At 40.0% G+C, this 20,614-nt stretch overlaps 1 protein-coding gene across 3 annotated transcripts in view; it reads left to right on the top strand.

Moving 5' to 3' along the window:
• The window catches only part of UBE2F (ubiquitin conjugating enzyme E2 F (putative)), a 118,365-nt gene that overhangs the window by 61,856 nt on the left and 35,895 nt on the right, over positions 1-20,614 (top strand). For 2 of the 3 annotated variants that reach the window (XM_090045051.1, XM_090045050.1), the window contains 2 exons: positions 12,549-12,581; positions 15,891-15,953. In XM_090045051.1, coding sequence (XP_089901177.1) covers positions 12,549-12,581; positions 15,891-15,953 — 96 coding nt within the window. The remainder of the gene's footprint in view (positions 1-12,548; positions 12,582-15,890; positions 15,954-20,614) is intronic. The other variant, XM_090045052.1, reaches the window with a different exon arrangement.

Here is a 20,614-nt window from a genome sequence, read left to right as displayed (position 1 = left end):
CTTTCAAGGGAAGGGGGTTGTATCTAAAAATTTAAGAAAACAGAATAGATATAAGCATTATGTAGAATCCTGAGCTTAAATTGTGCTTTGCCTAGGGAGGGTCTCAGAGTACTACTTTCCAAAACATAAGCAAATTTTTTAAAGCTTTTTAGTTAGAGAAGAAAACAAGCCCAAAACCATTGCTTTCATTTAAATATTGTATTAATTTAAATATCTTATTCTTAAATTTTGTTAGTGTTTTGCCTGTCAATATGCATGATTCATGCAAGTAGCTAACTTCATTACTAAATACATGAACAGTAATCAAACTAGCTCTGGTCGCTCTTCCCAATGATACTAATATAGAATATGAAATTATAGATTGAAATGTATTATACAAGTGCCTACAATGGACAAACAAATTACAATTATACAGTCATCTTGGTGCTGTATTGCTTTGCTGTGAACCCCAAATCATCAGTTTCACTATTTTGGTACCCAAAAAACAAAACTGTCAAATTGCCCTACATTTATCTTTATTAAAAATGTAGTCCAGGTCCCAATTGACAGTATTAAAATTTCAGGTTTACTGGTTGAACTGAGGTTTTTTCAAGTCTACTTTAAATCGCATGCATTATGCTTCATTTTTACTTTCTGGAATCAGTTTATCAAATTTTCCATGGCTAGTAAATGGGATACAATTTAATAGATCATAAAATGTAAATAACAGTTAAGCTAATATAGCTTTCAAAGTACCAATATGAAATCTGGTTCAAGACAGCAGAGTACTCTGCGATATACCAGTACTGTGCTTTCAACTAAAGGCTCATACTAACCTGTTGTTAAACTAGTTGTGCAGCATAACAGTTTATTTTGCATTAAATATGAACCTCTTAAATGTAATGCAAAACTTTCACTGAATTAAGCAGTAGATTGTCTATTGTGAATAAAAGAATATTAAGATTAATGGAATTATTTACAGTCATGGGAAAGACAAATTCAGTGGCACAGACTAGGTAGGAAAGATCTGCTTTTTAAATTGAAATGAAACTGAATGGAATTATGTAGTTGTTTTTATAATATTTTCATTATTTATTTCCATCTTGAAGTCATTATTCTTAATACAGTAAAGTCTTTGTTATCCGGTATTTAAGTTACCGGAGATTGTATTAACTGGAATTGCCACAAGGTGGGGCGTGGGAGTGGGGAGGCAGGGGAAGGCTTGTACATGGTGGCTACTGCTGCCAGATGACCGGAATTTTTACGTAACTGGTGATCCCCTTACCCCGGGGATACTGAATAACAAAGATTTTACTGTAATTCTGTTTTACTGAAAGAGCTCTGTTCTATTATTGTGGATAAGCACTTCTGCCACCACAGAAAAGATGCCCTAGTAGAGTAACTTCCTAAAAGCTCAGCATCAAGAGCACAAGGGTTTGGAAATTGTTCAGTCAGTTAAGAGTGGGCTTCAATTCAAACTGCAGGAGGAAAGGACCTGCCTTACATTTTTCCTTGGCTGCAGACACAGTTTCCAAAGAGATGTTCCAGGAAAGACCTGAGAACTATTTCCTAAATTGGAGAGAACCATCCCAAGCACCAGTTGGAGGCCTCTGTATAGAACAGAAAATTAAGAGGAGCAACCTGTGTGTTTTTAGGTCTCTGTCCCATTTTTCAGGGCTTCCTCAAGCTACATTTGAAATGCTGGTCTGTCTTCAATGACTAGTTCTAGGAGAGCTCTGTAGCCCTCCATTCAAGCATTTGTCCCCAGGGGAAGCAGAACTGAAGTGTCGTGTACCTAGTTTAGCAAGGGTTTTCTGGTGTGTGTGTTGTTTTTTTGTTTTTTTTTAAAGGGGGAGAAGGATCTCAAAATGTTTAATACATTAACCAGTCATCGTTGATAATCTGAAGGTGAAATTGGGAGCCTTAAATTAAATCCCTGATGATCCCTGTTCACTACAGATGTAAAATTTCTCTGCCACATTTGATATGATTTAAAAAATTCAGCTTTACAAAGACCCTTTAGATGTGTCCTCCTGTGTGAGGATACCCTTGGGCTCCTTTGTCCTGTGGAAATTTGTTAAAGCAATTCATATCTTTCAGGCAAAGAATGGCATGTCACCATATGTACTTTGTGTGAGTCCCATCAGATGAGGACTGTTTGGAGGCCGGGGGGGTTGTCTACTGTAGTTAGAAAATATATTTTCACTCTGCCTGGTACTTTTACCTTTATTCTGAAGATGACAGGTAACTTTTACCATGGTTTTATTATGTATAGTATAGTTGCATTAGACACTTTTCACCTTCTGTTCATTAAAACTTATTGGAAAATCAGTGAAAAATAGTTATTTTATAAAAATCTGTCCTTCAGTTCTTGCTTCATAAGAGATAAAAGCATCCTGTTTCTTTCTTTAACAGCTTTTGGCAAAGCCAAATCCTCTACAGTGCAAACATCTGTGGTTCCCACGGGCACTTTCTTAAAAGGTATGTTTCATGAGAATGGTAAAGCACACTAATAGCTTTAATGAGGCCATTCCTGTTTTTCAAAAGTTGTTGGTGTTTTCGAAGGAATGGCTAAATTAAAGCTATTAGTGTGCTTTGTCATTCCCATGAAACCTACCTTTTCAGAAAGTGTCCTGGATCTATAGGTAGAAAGTTTTAAAAGGTTTTGAGGTTTGAACCATGATGTACTACTGTGTGAATTTGTACAGATAGCATATTTTTGGAACTCTCCAGTTACTGTCAGCAAGTAAATTTCAGTTGTAGTTTGGTTATATTGCAATAAGGTAAAAAAATTTTTTTAAAGCTTTAATACTCTGGGGAGATCAAGGTTATCAACAACTACAGAATTGTTCTGAAATACATCCTGACACTTACTTTAGAATATTTTACTTGAGTACTTTTGCTGATATTTAATACATACCGTTCATAGAATGGGAACACTGAAATAATTTCTAATATGTTTTTGTTGTTGTTTGGTGTGTATATACTGCATCTACATGAACTCCGGTGGCTGACCCATTGAGCTTAACTTTTTAAAAAGCTTTGGATATTTTTACATCTCTCACAGGGTAGGAAGAGAATGTTGCATAATATCAAAGGGAACATACAATATTATAGGTAGAGCCTATTACCTCTCAGTTAAAATTGCCCAACACCTCCAACATAAATTCTTGTCTTCAGTGGCTTAACTTTTTCTTCAAACTTTAACCGTTTGGGCTGAAATTTTCCATAATGGACGACTGCCTCACACAGGTTTTGTTTTTTTTTTTTGGAAATATCAGCTAAAATTAAGATGTTTCCAAGGGCAGTGGTTGGGAAACATGATTTTCACTGAGATCATAAGTGCTTTTTGTTGTTGGAGACAGCAGATTTTTCCATGCTTTGATGGCTTGAAATTTGGTGGGGCTGAAGATTTGCCTGATGCTAGAGATGTTCCTGTTGCTGTCCATGGTATCTTGGCAAATATGGAAAAATTATAAGTCCCTGCTTATCTTGGTGTGCCTGTACTCATTTGAAACTTGTTTAGGTTGTGAAATCAAACCTTTCTGATGCTTGCTTAAAATAAAGGGGGAGATGATTAAAAAAAAAAAGGGAGACCCATTTTTTTAGTTTGTTAGGGGAAGGATCAAGTACATTATCAAATAGTAAAAAAAATTATTTTAGTATTTTATTTCAAAATGTAGTTGGCTGCTAAAGGAAATACCAAATAATAAATACAGAAGGACTTAAATTACCACATAACTAATCCTGGGAATCTGTTTACTACAGAGTACGCTTGGTTTCCTAATCCACAAACGTGGGTTTGGGTGGATTAGGTGGCCTGTGTTCTGATAGGGATGGTCCTCAGGAGCACATAACTCCAGCCCTCCAGCATCTGCACTGGTTCCCTTGTAGGCACAATTCAGGGTGCTGGTTTTAACCTAGAAAACCCTAAATGGTTTTTACATACCTAAAGGACCGTCTTTTCCCTGGTGGCCTGTCTCAATCCTTAAAGTCAGCTGAGAGTAACTCCTTCAAGTACCATCAGCGCACCAAGTGTGCTTGGTGAAAATGGATGAGAGGTCATTCTCTGCATTTGCTCCTCAGCTCTGGATCTCCATTCCTCTTGAGGTCCAGACTTGGGCTCTAGTGGACAGCTTTCAGAAGCACTGGAAGACTTTTTCATTAGGACACAAATATAGCAACCAAAACTAAGTGAATGTGTTGTTTAGTGGGTATCTGCTTTGTTTTTGTTGTGTTCTGTTATTTTGTTTTATTTATTCTAGTTGCCCTTTTAAGTTGTTATGCTTCTTTTGCTGTAAACCACCCTGAGCCTTTTTTTGGGAAGGGTGGTGTAAAAATTGCATATTTAAATACATAATGAATAAAATTGGGAAGTAGGAGAATGTGCCTCTGTTATTGCCTCATCTGTGATAAGAAGTAACGCAAGGTAACTTTAAAAGAAACTAAAATAGCATATTTTTAATCTAATTATACTTCTTAGTTTAACTCTGTAACTTTCTCTACAGTGGCACCCCTTGCTTCTGGACCCCCACATCCACAGATCAGATCCAAAAGCTCCTTGGGCTGGACCCAGCCTGTAGGTTGCTGATCCCTGATCTAAAAATTGCACAGAAGTTGCAGTGGAGTCCTGAGTGAGAATTGGATGCCTTAGGAGTGTGGTGGAGACGCAAAAGTAGAAGCTTGACTGATAACAGTGATAAATATTGGGGCAACTGAAGCTGAAAGGTCAGGGTGAAACAGAGCCAGGAAGAGTGTTAGAGCACTAGATGCTCCAGGACTTTGAGAAGGAGCTGAGTTGCCATTGGTTGTGGGAAAGAACATAAAATAGTTTCATAGTTTCTAGGGTTGGAAGGGACCTGAGCAGATCATCTAGTCCGACCCCCTGCCATGGCAGGAAGGAGTACTGGGGTCAAATGACCCCAGCAAGGTGTTCATCTAACCTCCTCTTAAACACCCCCAGGGTAGGAGCCTGCACCACTTCTCTTGGAAGTTGGTTCCAGACCCTAGCTGCCCTGACCGTGAAGTAGTGCCTCCTGATGTCTAACCTAAACCTACCCTCTGCCAGCTTGTGACCGTTATTCCTGGTCATTCCTGGCAGTGCTCGGGGGGAACAGTGACTCCCCCAATGCCTGCTGATCCCCCCTGACTAGTTTATAACAGGCCACTAGATCCCCCCCTCAGCCTTCTCTTGTGGAGGCTGAACAGGTTCAGGTCCCGTAGCCTCTCCTCATAGGGCCTGCCCTGCTGTCCCCGATCATGCCAGTGGCCCTCCTCTGGACCCTCTCCATGCTGTCCACATCCCTCTTGAAGTATGGCGCCCAGAACTGGATGTAGTACTCCAACTGTGGCCTGACCAGTGCCGCATAGAGGGGGAGGATCACCTCTTTGGACCTGCTCAAGATGCATTTGTGAAAGACCTTTTGGAAGGAAGTCAAACTGCTCTATGGAAGAATCAGGGGGCAGCTACCATCAAACGGCTGCAAGGTCAGCATGTTCATTAGTTCAACTTTTCAGTTAATTGGTTTTAAAATGTACTTGAACTTTTCTGCTAAACTCGAACATGAGGAGGAGGTATTCTTATAGTTGATGTAGTCTTTATTTAACAATAAAAGTAGCTGTATAATTTTTTAATATGTAAATGAGACTTTTTTATTATTTCAGTTGATTGGAATTTGTTTTGTTTTGTTTAAATGTTTTAGTTAGGATAATAAATTTGTCTTCAGTTTAATTGACTAGAGTCTATGAAAGCAAAAATGTTTCTTAATAATTTAAGAAGTTTCCATGATGGAATTACTTAGCTGTTTTTTTTTCAATTAATCTGTCAAACATATTTTTATATTTAAAGAATACCTTAATTTGAAAGTTGCATTTTTACAGTCTGAAAAATGCTGCTGTTAGATTTATGAGGGCATCAATAGAAAAGTCAGTGATAGTTTTCCAAACGCATCCCTTTGTAGATTTTATAATAGTGAAATTGTTGAGAGTTGTGCTTGAGAAAGCTTGTGACTCGGAGATTTGAATCTAGACAAATGCATTGCTTTAAAATTCTTTAATCAAGAGAAACTGCATCCCAAACAGCTTTTTGTGCTTTTAAGTCAGCGTGGTTGAATTTTAAAAAAGAGGCACTGCCGTAGAGGCAGACTGTTCACATGCATGCATTTTGAATCTGTGTGGAATATTTTGTAGGTGTTTCTTTTTCTTTCTAATAATGTATTAGAATCAGTTTGCAAGTATGCGGATGTGAAGGGGTGGAAGAGAGGGCCCCTTGTAGACCGTCCCTTGTAATGTAGGTTGGAGTTTTTAAAACTTCCCCAGTACCTTTCTCATTTTCTTGTCCAGACTTCCACTTATTGTGGGTCTCTGATGCATCCTGAGGCATCAGATATGTTTTTGTTTGGCTTGGACTCAGACGGTAGCAGCACTGAGAAATGTTCTGTTCCTTACACCCTAAATGATTTGCACACTGGGGTTGAAGTAGGGACCTCCAGAGCCAAAAACACAAGCTGCTCAGTTGGGGTTTAAGAGCCAGGGCTCCCTGTCTGGGATTCTTAAATTCATCCTTTGAATTGGCAGAAAGAGGTGCTAGTAACAAACATGTACAGGTGAATTACACTTATTCACTCAGTCATAGAGACCTGTGTGGGTAGACCTGTCTGTATTCATGAAGATCCAGATGTAATGAGTCCCTTCTTGCTGCGCTTGTACACTTCAACAGAGATTGAGGGGCAGGGGCTATCTGCCTTTGTTTCTTAAGTTCTAGGATCAGAACCTAGTTAAGAAAATAGTGCTCATAATTTTGCATTCTTCTCTCCACAGTCAGGTGTAACACCCAAGTTGAGTCACTGTGGTGCAGCTTTCCAGTTTACTAAAAATACCCAGTTTTGTCAGTTTTTCTTTGGGGCCAGTCTTAATTAGTGAGCGTACTTTGAATGCTGTAGTTTTTATATTAAATGTATAGGAGAGTAAGAGGTAGAAAGTAGCATTACATAGGAACAATCTATAATAAGTCTGATTCGTGAGTATGCAGGTTCTTGTATTTTAGGACTTTCTCAGAGTGGTTTCAAGAAAATTGTCTCCCGTTTAGCAATGCTATTTTGGAAAAAGTCATGACCAAAGCTTTGGGATATAAACATATTAAATATTAGTGATATTAAAGGCAGTATCTGCTGTATCTTTGTGATTGCATCCACTGCAAACATCCTCCTTAAAAGACTCATAATTTAATTGATTTACAAATATTTAATGTAGAAGTGTGGTTTATGCTATCAACCCAGAGAGATACTTTGCTTTAAAGCAAAACTAAAGCCAGCGTTCTGCTAAGGTTAAGTGCTTGATGTGTGTTGTTTCATTTTTTTTTCCTGAGTAGTAGTGTACCTGAATGCAATATTTCCATTCAGAATTGCATACTGGTTTATACAGGACACATGTATGGTGTGACCTTGTTTTTCGGTGTGGGTAGGCATATTGTTCTGTATCCATGTGACAGAGCAGTTGAACCCATTTGCAGTACTGAAGAAATTCTAAGTATGATGGCAGGTTCCTGGCTTCTTCCTGAGTTAATCAGATTATAGATATAAACATGAAACCATTTGAATCACTGAGCAATGTTCTTACAAGTCCATGTCTTGCCAGTAAGACACATATGTATGTATGTACATGCATTCCAAAGGAAAAATACTGATCTTTTATTTTTAAAGTACCAGGGTAAGGCAGGGTGTCGTGGGCACAGAGACCAGTATCCTGAAACTGGTCTCTGCATATAATTACAGTTTTGTTGGGGGGGGGTTGGTTGGTATTATATCACCTAAATGGAGTCAGTTTGTATTGATGCACTGCAAAATTGGAAAGTCAGTGGGTAATAGGGATGTGCAAAATGAACCCTATTTGATTCAGATTCAGCTGAAATTGGGAACAGCGATTCAATTTGTTGATTTGGATCACTTTCCCTGATTCAATTCGGCCGAATCTGAATCTGAAGATTCAGTGCTGCTTTGGAGAGTCAGCGATTGGACATAGACACAGCTTTAAATGTTTTTTTTACATACCTTGAGGTACCAGGTGTGACTCGTGAAAGCTGCCATGCTGGGGTGGATGGAGAGTCCTACAGGAGTGTGGGGGGGCTCCCTGCATGCTCAGTGTGCTCAGCGGTGAACCTGGGACTGGTCCACTTCCAGGTCTGCCGGGGAGTGAGCCTGGGGGGCCCCCCTGCACCACCCCCCTGGCTCAGCAGTTGGCTGTGGGGGGGACCCTAGGTGCCTCCTCCAGGCCCAGGAGGCACCAGTTGCTGAGCCAAGGCGGGGGAGAGGTACGGAGGGGGGCCCTGTTGCGCTCCCCGGCAGATGCAGAAGTGGACTGGAAGTGCTTCTTCCTCCTTAAAATATGATAAGTTCCATTTCCTTTCACTAGACTCCAGTATCCTACCTCTTCTTTCCGTAGCCCCTCTCTATATTATCATCTTTGGATAGCCATCTTGTGCCTTCAAAGTACTATAGCAAGTTAGTTTAGTAAAAATCATTTTCTAGGAATGGGCGTCCTGTTCATTTGGTAGCTGTAAGACCAGAGATACCCTTCTCATTACTTCTATATTTTGAAGTTTTGTAGCTATGACATTCTAAAAAATATAAAAGAAGAAAGGTGTTTTGTTTGTAATATATTTCACTGAACCAACTGTATAGCTGGGAGAGACTGGTTTTTGAGACGGACGTATCTCCTAAGTTGTCTTTCTCAGCCTGCACAAAGGTGATGCTTCATTTTGCTTAGTGCTGTACCAAGACATTGTTTAGAGTGCCAGTCATGAACAGCAGTAAGTTCAGTATACCTAAAAGAAGCATTACTCCATCTCATTCTATCTTACAGAGGACTGAAAAACTAGACAGAGTTAAAATCTGGGACTGGGGGAGGTTTAGGTCATACATTCAGTTTCTCCTTGCACTCAAAATTAATGTTAGGTTGAGATCTGCATGCACGCACGCACATGCTTTCTATTTAAGCCATAGAAATAGGAATCATAGTCTTCACACAGCATCTGAGGTTGTTTTTCCTTGGTATGTCCCCAAGAAAATATCACGTGTCCCTCTTGTTTAGACATTTGCAGTATGTAGAAGGGTGAAGAGCCAAGAACAAATCTATAGGCATAAACTAAAACTATCTTTTGTATTTGCAGTTTTAATGTTGAAGTTACTATTTCTTTAATAGTGGTCCTCTACTATGTTCAGTTTTTTACAACAACCGAATCCTGCTTGAGCAGTAGGCATGGTGCTAAAATGAAAAAAAAACCATGATGGAAGTTGTCACTTAGTGTTAGGGCTAAAGACAGAATGATCTGTTTCAAACACTTTTGCTTTCTGGCCTGGAAGAGGAAGGATGCAAAGCTAACAAGGTCAGTATTGGAATGTAAGGATAACACCACATGCTCAAGAATTATATCCATGCAACCGAACATCTGGGAATCCTAATCTTTTACTGTTCTTCAACCCCATTCTCTCCCCCACAGTCCCCCCCCCAAACAAACAAACCCAAAACAACAACAAAAATTAAACCACCAACAACAACAACAGCTCTCTTCTCAGTAAGTATGTTAGAAAATTCAAGTGATTTTCAATGTTTGCAACGACTGATGACTTCAGAAACTCCATTAGAAGAAAATGCTGAATAGCTTAAAAAGCTGTTACCTAATGTTTACTTTGTGATTCTTCAACCATGTGCATTTCATTTGGCTGATCTGCATCATTAAAAATGGATGAAGAGAGGGTGTTTTTCTATAAGTGGGACCAAGGGAAAATGGGGTAATAAGACTATTGACCAGTTAATGCTTACTTGTCCTATGTCAGCCTCTGCAGTAGGGTATAATTGATAGGGTCATTAATGTTATGCATTGCAGAGGACATTGGTTTCACCGGGGGGACCAAGTAATAAATGAACTGAAATGCATTTATCCCTTGAACTTTTTTTCATATGCAAATGCCACAAGTTGTTACGTAAGCATTAAATGCTCATTTTCTGTGTCATAGTGCAGTTTTTCCTGTTGGGATTTATCTTCACTGAAGTGGGAGGAAAGGAATAACTAAAGCATATTGTTATCTTTCTGTAATAACAAGTGGAAGTGAGCACTAGATTTTTATTTGCTGGGTAGCGAGGAGGGCATCGAGTCACAAGCAGTGGGTATAGTATTGAACTTGTATAGCTACTCCACAGTAAAAACTGGAGCAGTGTGGGGTGAAGTAGACTGCTGTGACCCTGTGTCAAAGCTTCTGGAGCTTTGTCACAGTGGTCTCTCCTTCTCCTTGCACTTCTGGGGCATCCCAAAGAAGCACAAGGAGCAGAGGCTGTTCTTCTGTGGGGGAGAACTGGGAGTGTTCACCATTAGAGAATGCTCCCCCTTCCTGCCAGTAAGCTGGTGGGATAGAGGTGCACTCTCCTGTGGTGGGAACCCTCCCTGGTGTCAATGGCAACTGCTGTTTTTCAGCAGCTGCATACTGCCACCTGACAACCTGGCCCCTTCCACGGAGGAAAGGGGCATGCTATCAATTAATGGGCTCCCCTGAGGTCAGGGGTGGCTCAGGGAGCAGTCCTTGTGCCCCCTGTGAAGCTCTCCAGCAGTGGGAGTGGGGGAATGTCTGTACAGTCCAGCCCCTGGACTGTTTTTCATAGTTTCGTAGTTAGTAGGCTCAGAAGAGACCTGAGCAGATCATCAAGTCGGACACCCTGTCATGGCAGGAAAGAGTACCAGGGTCAAATGGCCCCAGCAAGGTGATTGTCTAGCCTTGTCTTAAAGACCTGTAGGGTAGGAGCCAGCACCATTTTGCTTGGAAGTTGGTTCCAGATCCTAGCCGCCTTGACAGTGAAGTAGCACCTCCTGATGTCTAATCTGAATCTACCCTCTGCTAGCTTGTGACCGTTATTTCTAGTCACTCCTGGTAGTGCTCGGGGGAACAGGAACTCCCCCAATGCCAGCTGGTCCCCCTGACTAGTTTGTAACAGGCCACTAGTTTCCCCCCCTCATCCTTCTCTTGTCGAGGCTGAACAGGTTCAGATCCCGTAGCCTCTCCTCGTAGGGCCTGCCCTTCTGTCTCCTGATCATATGAGTGGCCCTCCTCTGGACTCTCTCCATGTTGTCCACATCCCTCTTGAAGTGCGGCACCCAGAACTGGACGCAGTACTCCAGCTGTGGCCTGACCAGTGTTGTACAGAGGGGGAGGATCACCTCCTTGGCCCTGCTCATGATGCATCTGTGGATGCATGACAAGGCGCAGTTGGCCTTCCTGACTGCATCCCCACACTGCCGGCCCATGTTCATCTTGGCATCAATGATGACTCCAAGATCCTTTTCTGCCTCTGCACTGATGAGAAGGGAGTTCCCCAGCCTGTAGGTATGGTGCTGGTTCTTCCTCCCCAGGTGCAGCACCTTGCACTTGTCCGTGTTGAATCTCATCCTGTTTTGGTCCACCCACCCCTGTAACCTGTCTAAGTCCAATTTGTAGCCTATTCCTTCCTTCTAGCATGGTCATATCCCCCCACATCTTAGTGTCATCAGCAGTTTTGAGCAGGGTGCTTTTTACCCCCTTGTCCAAGTCACTAATGAAGATGTTGAACAGTGCGGGCCTGAGGACAGGCCTGCGGAACCCCACTGCCCACATCCCTCCAGGTCGAAAATGACCCATCCACTACCACTCTCTGGGTGCAGTCATCCAGCCAGTTAGTGACCCATTTGACTGACCATTTTTTACAAGGAAAAATTCCTTCCATTAGAAGTAAACATTTCTATGTAGCCTAATTTTGCTCATTGTTTCGTAGCCTGTGAAGCTTAAAAGCTAGATAATGGAACTTTTTGGTACATAAGGCAAAATGACCATACCAACATGTCGTATCAGATAACATTAGTAATAGATAGACCATATACATGTGCTTCATTGGTTTTGATATGGACCTGTAATAGCACATTAGCTGTCTCTATTTAGTTATATGAAATTAATTATAGAGGTAAGCAAATCATTTGTCATGAAAAATCTGGGAAACTTAGACTCTTTTCCTGTTCACAAAAAAATTGGATTTAAATCACCTTCCTCAAACTTGATATTTGGTTTGATGTATATTTATAATTGTATGGATTGATTGAATAGCAAGCATCGGATACACGCTATTTGGGATCAGCTGTAATGTGTTCAGTTTTGATGGGTATACTAAGTTGCATTGTATTGTTTCTTTTCTTTGAACACAGAAGAGATGCAAATATGGCACCATTTAGTGATTCTACAGAGAAATTCTTAAAATAGCTCTGTTTACAGATTTATTTGTTCCAGTTAATTTATATTTGATAATGTTTTGAAGTCTTATCCATTGCTTTGTGCAGTCCTGAGTGCTTTTTGGCACATTGTGTATTGAAATAAACGTTTGGAAAAAAAAAACCAACATTTTTTTGCGTGGAAACTGCCAAAACCTCTTTTATCCTAATTTTAAGGTTTACTTATTTGCGCGCGCGCACACACACACACACGCACACACACACAAATACAGATGTACAAAATATTTGACATACGTGTGTGACTGATTCTCTCTTTCCTTTTCAGGATGTTGTTTGGGGATTAAACTCTTTATTTACTGTAAGTAGGCAATTCTTTGCACATAAAATAGTCTCTGTTCTCAAGTGTTTTTTTTTATTTTACCTGGAATGGACCTGATTCACAGTTGCTTGAAGTTAATGTTAGCATTACCACTGATTTTACTGATCATTAAATTGTTCCTCTGTGAACCATTTCTTTCTTTTGTATAGGTAACCTTGCAACTTATACAGAAGAGCGTGTACTGCTTTTTGGAATTATTTTACACAGAGCCATAAAGCCATGAAGGGACCTTTGCCAATGAGTAGCTTAGGCTTTGTGGAAACCCCCTTTTTTTTTTAAATTGGTATACTGTGTGACAGGTGGCTATGATTTGCATTGCTAGAACTTTAAAAGACTTCCTTTTTTGGATAAAGGGATAAATGCTATCGAAGCATAGGTTAACAATTAAAATGGGAGGAAATTAAATGCCTGTTCGAAGCTTTACCTTGGCCCCAGAATGAGAATAAATACTAATCTTGCAAGGAAATTAGAATAATCCATGTGGGCTCCCATCTGTCATCTGCCACCCTCCTCTCTTGCCTGGGGATCTTCTGAACACATTACAATAAATTATTTCCCTCTTACAGCAGTGGCAGGGTGTTAGCAGTTCCTTTGCCTTCTCTGATTTGTGTGTCGCATATTATAGGGTATCCCTGGTGTTTTGGGTGTTATGACTAGTAGCTGTAGTTGAATGGGAGGATTTGAAGTGGTGACTCAGGATTCTGTAGGTAAATGACAATGCAGGGGATTGGACTTTGTGGCCCTGGAGGCTTCCGAGTCCAGTATTCCATGTCCCTATCAAAGAAATTGGCAGGTGTAGAAAGGCTGCATCTTTTTTTTTTTTTTTTTACCAAAGGAAGCTGCCGAGGGCAGCTGGAAAAAGTGGTAGTACCATTGTAAAAAACAAAACAAAACCCCAGGACTAATGGCAGAAACAGGCAACCAGAAACCTGAATAGTTATCTCTGAATAGTTTGTTGATTTCTAAGGGGCCCTCTAGACTTGCAAGTCAAGACACTATAAGATCTGATGCATGATCCACACAATCGCGCCTCCTGCCAAGCTGCACATGCATGGCAGGAGGCTCCATTGTGGGATCCAGCATCGGATCCATTCACATCTTATTACTGGTGCAGAGGGCTCTGCCTGCACCAACATGTAGCAAACTCCTACTGCTGCTGGAAGACCTGTTGCTCTTAGCCACGGAGGGGACATGTAGCCCCACATTCAATTAATAGTTTGTTGAGAGAGCCACGAAGTTGTTATCATGGGACCTAGTTTTCCATTCGCTGTGGAAAACCACAGAATCTGTGGTTTTTTTCATGATCTACAGAAAGTGTGGTGGCGTCCTGCAATGAACAGTGCCATTTCTGCTCTTTATTTTTGCTGTGCTTTTTGCCTCTCTCAGTCAACAGCGGAAGGAGGGAGAGAGGGGAAGCAGAGGGGGCACACTGCTGATTAGCTGAGAGGCAAAAACCATAGCAAAAACGAGAGGGCAGAAATGGCACTGCTTGCCACAGAATGCTGCTGCGCTTTCAGTAGGTTGTGGAAAAATGTGAATTTTGTGTATGTTTTAAGTGGAGATTTTCAGCTTTTTCCCATAGAAAACTAGGATCCCTGGTTATTACACTTTTTTTTTTTTTGTAGAATCACTTTGTGGCTTATTCCTGGTTTTATCAAGCTATTAATTGATTGCAAGTGGTTGGATCACAAATTAAGCCACATCTACATGTTATACTTAAGCAATTAATAGAGGTTTTCCCTCCTTTCCTTCGAAAAGCTGTTTTTGGGGGAGGGGGGGAGCACAGTTGTCATAGGCAAAGGTTGAAGAAGGGAAAATAAAAGGGAGATGCAGCCAGTCTCACAGTCTGGGCTTTGATTTACCATCTCTTCCTTCAGCCTAGGCCTGTTTCCTCCATGCTTATCTCAAACAGAGGGAAGGAGCTGGATCTCTGAACTGCTGGTGCTACTACCACAAATATTTTTGTTCTCCTGTGTAGTAGTGTAAAAAGCCCAGGGCAGCTATAGCCTTTATGCCTCCACTGAGGCTTAATTTTCCTAGATATATATGGCCTTTAAGGTAAACTGAATGAAAAATATACTGGGGAGCTTTTACGACCTCAGTGCAGAGTAACTTTATTTTAAAAAAATAGTCCTTCATTGCATTTTAAATGACTAAAGCAAGGTGAATCCATTTGAGAAGACAACAAGTGCATTCAGCAGTAAGGGTGTATGTAAAATGATTCACTGTAAGACCATCTGGTGATGCACAACAAATTGCAGTGATTTATAATGTCCTTTAAGACCTATACTTTGCAGCCTCCATTTTTGTATTTCCCCTATGCAGCTCTTCAGAAGTTTGAGGGGGTTTTGTTTTGTTTTGCTTTCTGGGTTTTTTATTGGCTTTAAGGGGCTTTTCAGGAGGCATTACAGTTTATTAAGCTTTAAAATGATGGCTTAAGCTTGCTTCTGGAAAGTAAGTAGGTAGTTAAGGTTTTGTTTTATTTTTTTATTTTGTATTTTTTTGAGGAAAAAAGATAAATTTGGAAGTGTGTGCTAAAATTACCATACAGATTAATTACTGTTGAAGCAAATCTCAGGGGCAGTGGTGCGAGCCTTTCACACTTGTAAAGTCATGGCACTTCACTTTTTATAGATGTTTAAAGAAGTAGTGACACAATAGACTTAAATCCCAGAGAAAATGATTTTTGTTTCCATAGTGATTTGTTCATGATTTTCTGTGCTAACTTAACACAGTTTTTTTGTCAACTTCTTGTGTCCCTCTATTTTAACAATGTGAAGTGCAGTGGTCATACAAATTAATGCACTGGGATCTATACTAGTGGTTCACATTTAGTGAAACTTGTGTCTGCAACTTGAATATGGCAGCAGCAGGCTCCAGAGAGATTCTTCTACCTGCAGCGCTAAATATCTTGTGGGCCTGACTTCCTTCTAAATCCAGGTTTTCTGCTTTTTACCAGAATCATTAGTGTTCTGCCCATTGAGATATTGGATATTCCTTGAATCTGTGAGATTGTTTTGCTGAGTGTCCTTCAAAAGTTGCCAAATTGTTTCCAGACAAGCAGTGAAAGTAAATGCCATCACTTTAAGTAGTGTCTATGTTCTTTTGGCATACACTTAAGCAGTGATTAACTTAACCGAATTAGTTTTCATTTGCACTAAGTAGGCTTTAAACCAGAGACATGTAAGCATAAAAATGAAAATGTTACTTAATACTTTGCCTCATCTGCTTATTTTATCATATTCAAAGAGTTTTTCATATTTAAAAAGTTTTCTGTCTCTTTTACAGGATCTCTTGAATTTTGATGATCCTTTGAATATTGAGGCTGCAGAACACCATTTGCGTGACAAGGTGAGTCAGAATCTTACTCAAAGTATTTTCTTCCTTAACTAGTATACATGCTGTTCTAAATCAGTATCTTAGTCTTCCAGCTTTCTGGACTAGAATGACTTGGAATACCGGTAGGCAGGTACCTTAATAAAATATACTCTCCTGTAAAAAAACAAAAAAACCCAAAAAACCCCCAAGTAGTAGTAGTAATATGAGGCACATACTAAACTTGTCAGGTAGAGTAAAATCCATCCATAGCATTGCATTCTTCTCACATTTCTAAGGCACTTCCAGAGTCCAGTGTATTCTGTGCACCATCTGATGGTTGGTTACTTTAAAGCTGTTATTCCAGATTGCTCTAAATTTGTCAGGATCTTTGACAAGAGACCTCCTCCTCTGCCTCCCTCAGAAAGACATCTGTTTCCTACCCAAGTCTCACACAGTTCCTGCATTGTGTATTACTTATAAAGCCAAAAGATCGAATGCTTTTAAGAATTCTTAGCAGAAGTCCTGCCTTTGTCAAAATATTGCCTCGAGTCAAGTTTTCTTGCACAGTATGACCTGGGCAATTCAGATATGGGAATGAATACTGACATAATTTTGAAAATTTGAAAAACTAACCACCAGCTCAGAGTATAATGAAAAATTTCAGTTAATAAGTCTGTTTGCCTATAGGTCTATGGGGATGAGTTAATACTTTTGATATAGACCATACATAGTCCTATTGACATATTTCTTAGGAAAAAGTAGGTAATTTCTTCTTTTGTATGGATCACAACATCTTGTTCATCACATTATACAGAGGTATGGTCTAACTCAACTGGTTCAAATAAAAATAAAGTGGAGGGTTAAGGAATATATATATACATTTATTTATGAATCCTTTACATTCAGATTTCTTTTATAAGCCTTTGCATGAGGTTGACTTGATAAGTTATATACAGCTTCAGCATCCAGTTTCACCTTGAACAGTCAAGCTTGAAGGGTTTTAGAGCTCTTATGGTTTAAATATTTTAGTCTCCTGGGGTTCCTGTTCAAGTTGAACGTAGTGATTAATGTGGAATAATCCTTTAAATAATGATGATTGAAATACTTCAGTTAAACCAAGAAAGCAGTCAGCAGTCTGAATTCTGTAACAGAAGTGACAGCTTGCTTCTCATACTTCTAGACATTTATGATATAAGAAGATCTGGTACTACTTTAACAAATATGTCCAGCTTGGTATTCATTTATTTGGTTGTATTTTTTTAAGTTTTGGAAATGTTTTGGGTTCATCTCATGACCTGATTTTCATTAAGGAATTTGTTTCCTTGGAAATATAGTATCTTTTGAGGTAAGGATAGTATGGAGCTTCCTTAGACAAAAAAATAGGATAAATTAGCGATGACCAAAAAAAAAAAAGGCTGACAGAAAAAGAGCCACTGCAACAAAGACTGAGTCAGCCAAATTCTTTCTTCTTGTGCATTCTAAGACTGAATTGGTCACAAAGATTGAATCTGTATAAACTTTGCATGGGCCATTAGGATGCACACTGTCAGTAAGGATGTAACTTGACACCAGCTTATTACTGGTTGTGAAGTGCCAAAAGAAGAGAAGCCAGTTTGGCTGTTGGATATTAAACTCATTTTTACAAGGAAGTCCTACCACATCAGAGATTAAAAAGGTTTCTTTAGATGGTAGCAATCTTGAAAATAGCTTGTCAGGTTAAATTTTAGAATGAAAATAAATTGATTTTTCTTCTTGCATATGAAGTAGATAATTTTATACAACATATTAATTTTTTTCTTCAAAGTAATGTAAATAAATAAATACATAAATAAGTACATTTCTTACTTTAATGTATTTGACTGCCGGTTAGCAGTTGCATTTTCAGGTCTTTTTTTATCATGTTAATATATAACACAATGTGGAGGCACCTTGGTAGGTTTCCTGCTGCCTGTGGTATAACTACTCTGAGAACATTATGATGGTGATGCATTTCACTGGCTACTGTTAATGCATCATCCATCCACCACCCTAAAATATCTTTGCTTCATATATACATTTTATTGTGCTTCTTTTTAAAAAACTCAGAGCACACTGTCTAGGGTTTATGGTGGTTTGATTGGTCTTAAACTTGAATGTCTAGTGTAATGTATATGCACCTCATTAAGGTAACTTTGCAATGTTCTGCCCTGTGTCATAATTTGTATTTAGAAATATTTTCCTATTAGGCTGCTGAGAACTTTATTGAATATTTTTCATTGAGAGGACATGCATTCAGTGTTAAGTGTCACCCCTAGAGTTGAAATAAATGTTTCAAGAAAAGAGCTTTTTGTAAGTGTTTTGGCTTTCAACAGCAACAGAAATGAACCTCAAGCATTCCATTGTGACTCTGTAGAGGCAGCAAGTATATCACGGATGTCACTTCATTGGACTCAAATGTGAAGTGCTGAGATTCTTTTGTTGCTAATCTAGACTAAATTTTCCTATTATATGAGTATTATCAGCTAATTAAAAGCCTGTCTCAAGTTATTTAAATTGTAAAGCTGAAGTTCATGACTCATTAGGCCTTATGTCTTTTAACAGATTCTGGAAAAAAGGTATTTTAGTAGTTATGTTAAGTTGAACCCTTAATATTGATTCTTGGGGAACATGTAAATTACATTGTAGGTGTGAGCAATACATTGGGCACTTTGGAGGTAAATAGACTGCTCCAAAGTTTATCTGAGGCTAATTTGTATAAAGTGAAAAATGAACTTTTCCAGCTAGAAGATCTTACTCCACCCTCCAACTCTCCTGTGAAATAAGAATTTTCATTTCTACCTGGCAGAAATTTTACATACTTTTCATTCTCCTATGACTGAAGAAGGGTGTGTGCACCTGAAAGCTTGCAACTAAATAGAGAGAAACATTTTTTTGCAACCATCTAGTTGGTCTAATAAAAGATATGACCTCTAGTGCACTGTCTGCTTGTTTTCTTAGACCAACATGGCTATGACCTTTATCCCTGTTGCACTGGACATTGCATTTGTATCTTATTTCTGGTCTGAATGCATGAGGCTTCAGCTTCCAGCTCTGGGGCCTTTTCAGCTAGATTAGGTAGTTCTCAACTATCTAATTTTTTTTTTTTTATTTGTAGCTTTGTAGACCATGATCTTTTCACTGTTTAAAGTAGATAGAACTTCATAAGTGTACCTGTATAAGGCACTGGACAAATCTTACATATTTCTGTAATTTTCCTGAATGCTTTACAATTACTCAACATATTTTTTTCAAAGTATGGATAGCAGATCTTAGACTAAGCATTCCAGAACTAGGATTTGTGGGCACTTTTACACATGTTCTGGGGGTCGGGGCAGAGTTCCAAGAGCCATGCTAGTTGAAGCTTTGCAGCACTATGTGTATCGGTGTCCCCATGCTTCAAAATAGCAGCAGGGGTGCTTGAACTAAAGTTTGTTTAACAAGCTTTAATTTAAGCACCTCCACTGAAGCACAGGGACGCTGATATATGAGATGCAGAGGCTGACTGCAGTGGGGTAATTACCACACTTCAGCAGCCTCTGTGCTTGTGTATAAGCACCCTGTGTTGTCATTTATAGAGATGATACTATCTCCTTACACTTGTTTGATATTTCCCTACTTATGCATCCAGGGATTGTGTTTTTCCTTCCATTGCAAGCTCAGGATCAGCTGTCTGTCACACAGTCCTTTTCACCTTCTGCATTCCAGAACACTGGCTCCCATTTCATTAGTGTGACCTGCATCTACTTATTGCATTCCTAAAACATTCCTAAAAAACCATATGGCTCTCTAACCAAGTTAGTTTCTGTGGCAGGGGTGGGTAATTATTTCAGCTAGAAGGCCACTTAATGAGTTTTAGTGAGCTGTCAAGGACTACAAGGGTAGCCCTGCCCCTTGACAGGTGCACAGCCCCCTTCCCCCCTTGTCTTTGCCACTGGAAGTCCCTACCCTTGCCCCCAGAAGTATTCCTTTTGGGAGGTGAGAGTTGCCATCTTGGAACCAGAAAAAAAAATCATACACCAAGTCAAAAACCTACTATAACGTAGTTCAGTTTTATTACAAAAAATGTTTTTGCCATGATTTTTGTTTGGGTGCTGTATATAAAGATGATTGCATAATATCTCAAAAATAGTCTTACTTTTGTATGTTGTGTGTGGGGGGGGGTGGTTGGGTGTGGGGGGATGCATGTGGCTGTATGTGTGGCAGGGGCATAGAGTGTTGCAGGGGTATATGTGGGGGTTCTGGGACCAGGGTGTGGGGTTTGTGGGGTGGGGCGCACAAGTGCCAGGAGCTGCTTGCATGCCGCAGGGAGCCCTGTGTGGTAGAGGCGGGCTGGCTAGCTGCAGTCTTTGCCACCACATACAGCACTGGCTAGAGCCATATCCAGCTGGGCAGCATGCCTGCATGGGCTGCAAGCTCCCCAAGTGCCTGCTGCTGCCACTGGCAGTGAGGACTACACTACAGGGGGGAGTCCTCCCAGCACTGCCGTGCCTGCATTCCACACACCCCTGCCCCCACCCTGGCTGTGCAGCTTGTCCCAGCCCTAGCCCCAGTTCCTCCATTCCTCGTCCCCCAACCGACTTACCAAGTGGAGGCAGCTGTCAGGTGCCTGTTTAACCTATGGCCAAATCTCTAAATCAGTTGAATTTTTGCCGAAGCTTTTTCTGAATTGATTCGGA

Source organism: Crocodylus siamensis, chromosome 4 (genome assembly GCF_052110815.1).
Source record: "Crocodylus siamensis isolate JL-2025a chromosome 4, ASM5211081v1, whole genome shotgun sequence".
Lineage (NCBI taxonomy): Eukaryota > Metazoa > Chordata > Crocodylia > Crocodylidae > Crocodylus > Crocodylus siamensis.
Note: the sequence above shows the minus strand (reverse complement) of the source record. Positions and strands in the feature narration are given on the sequence as shown.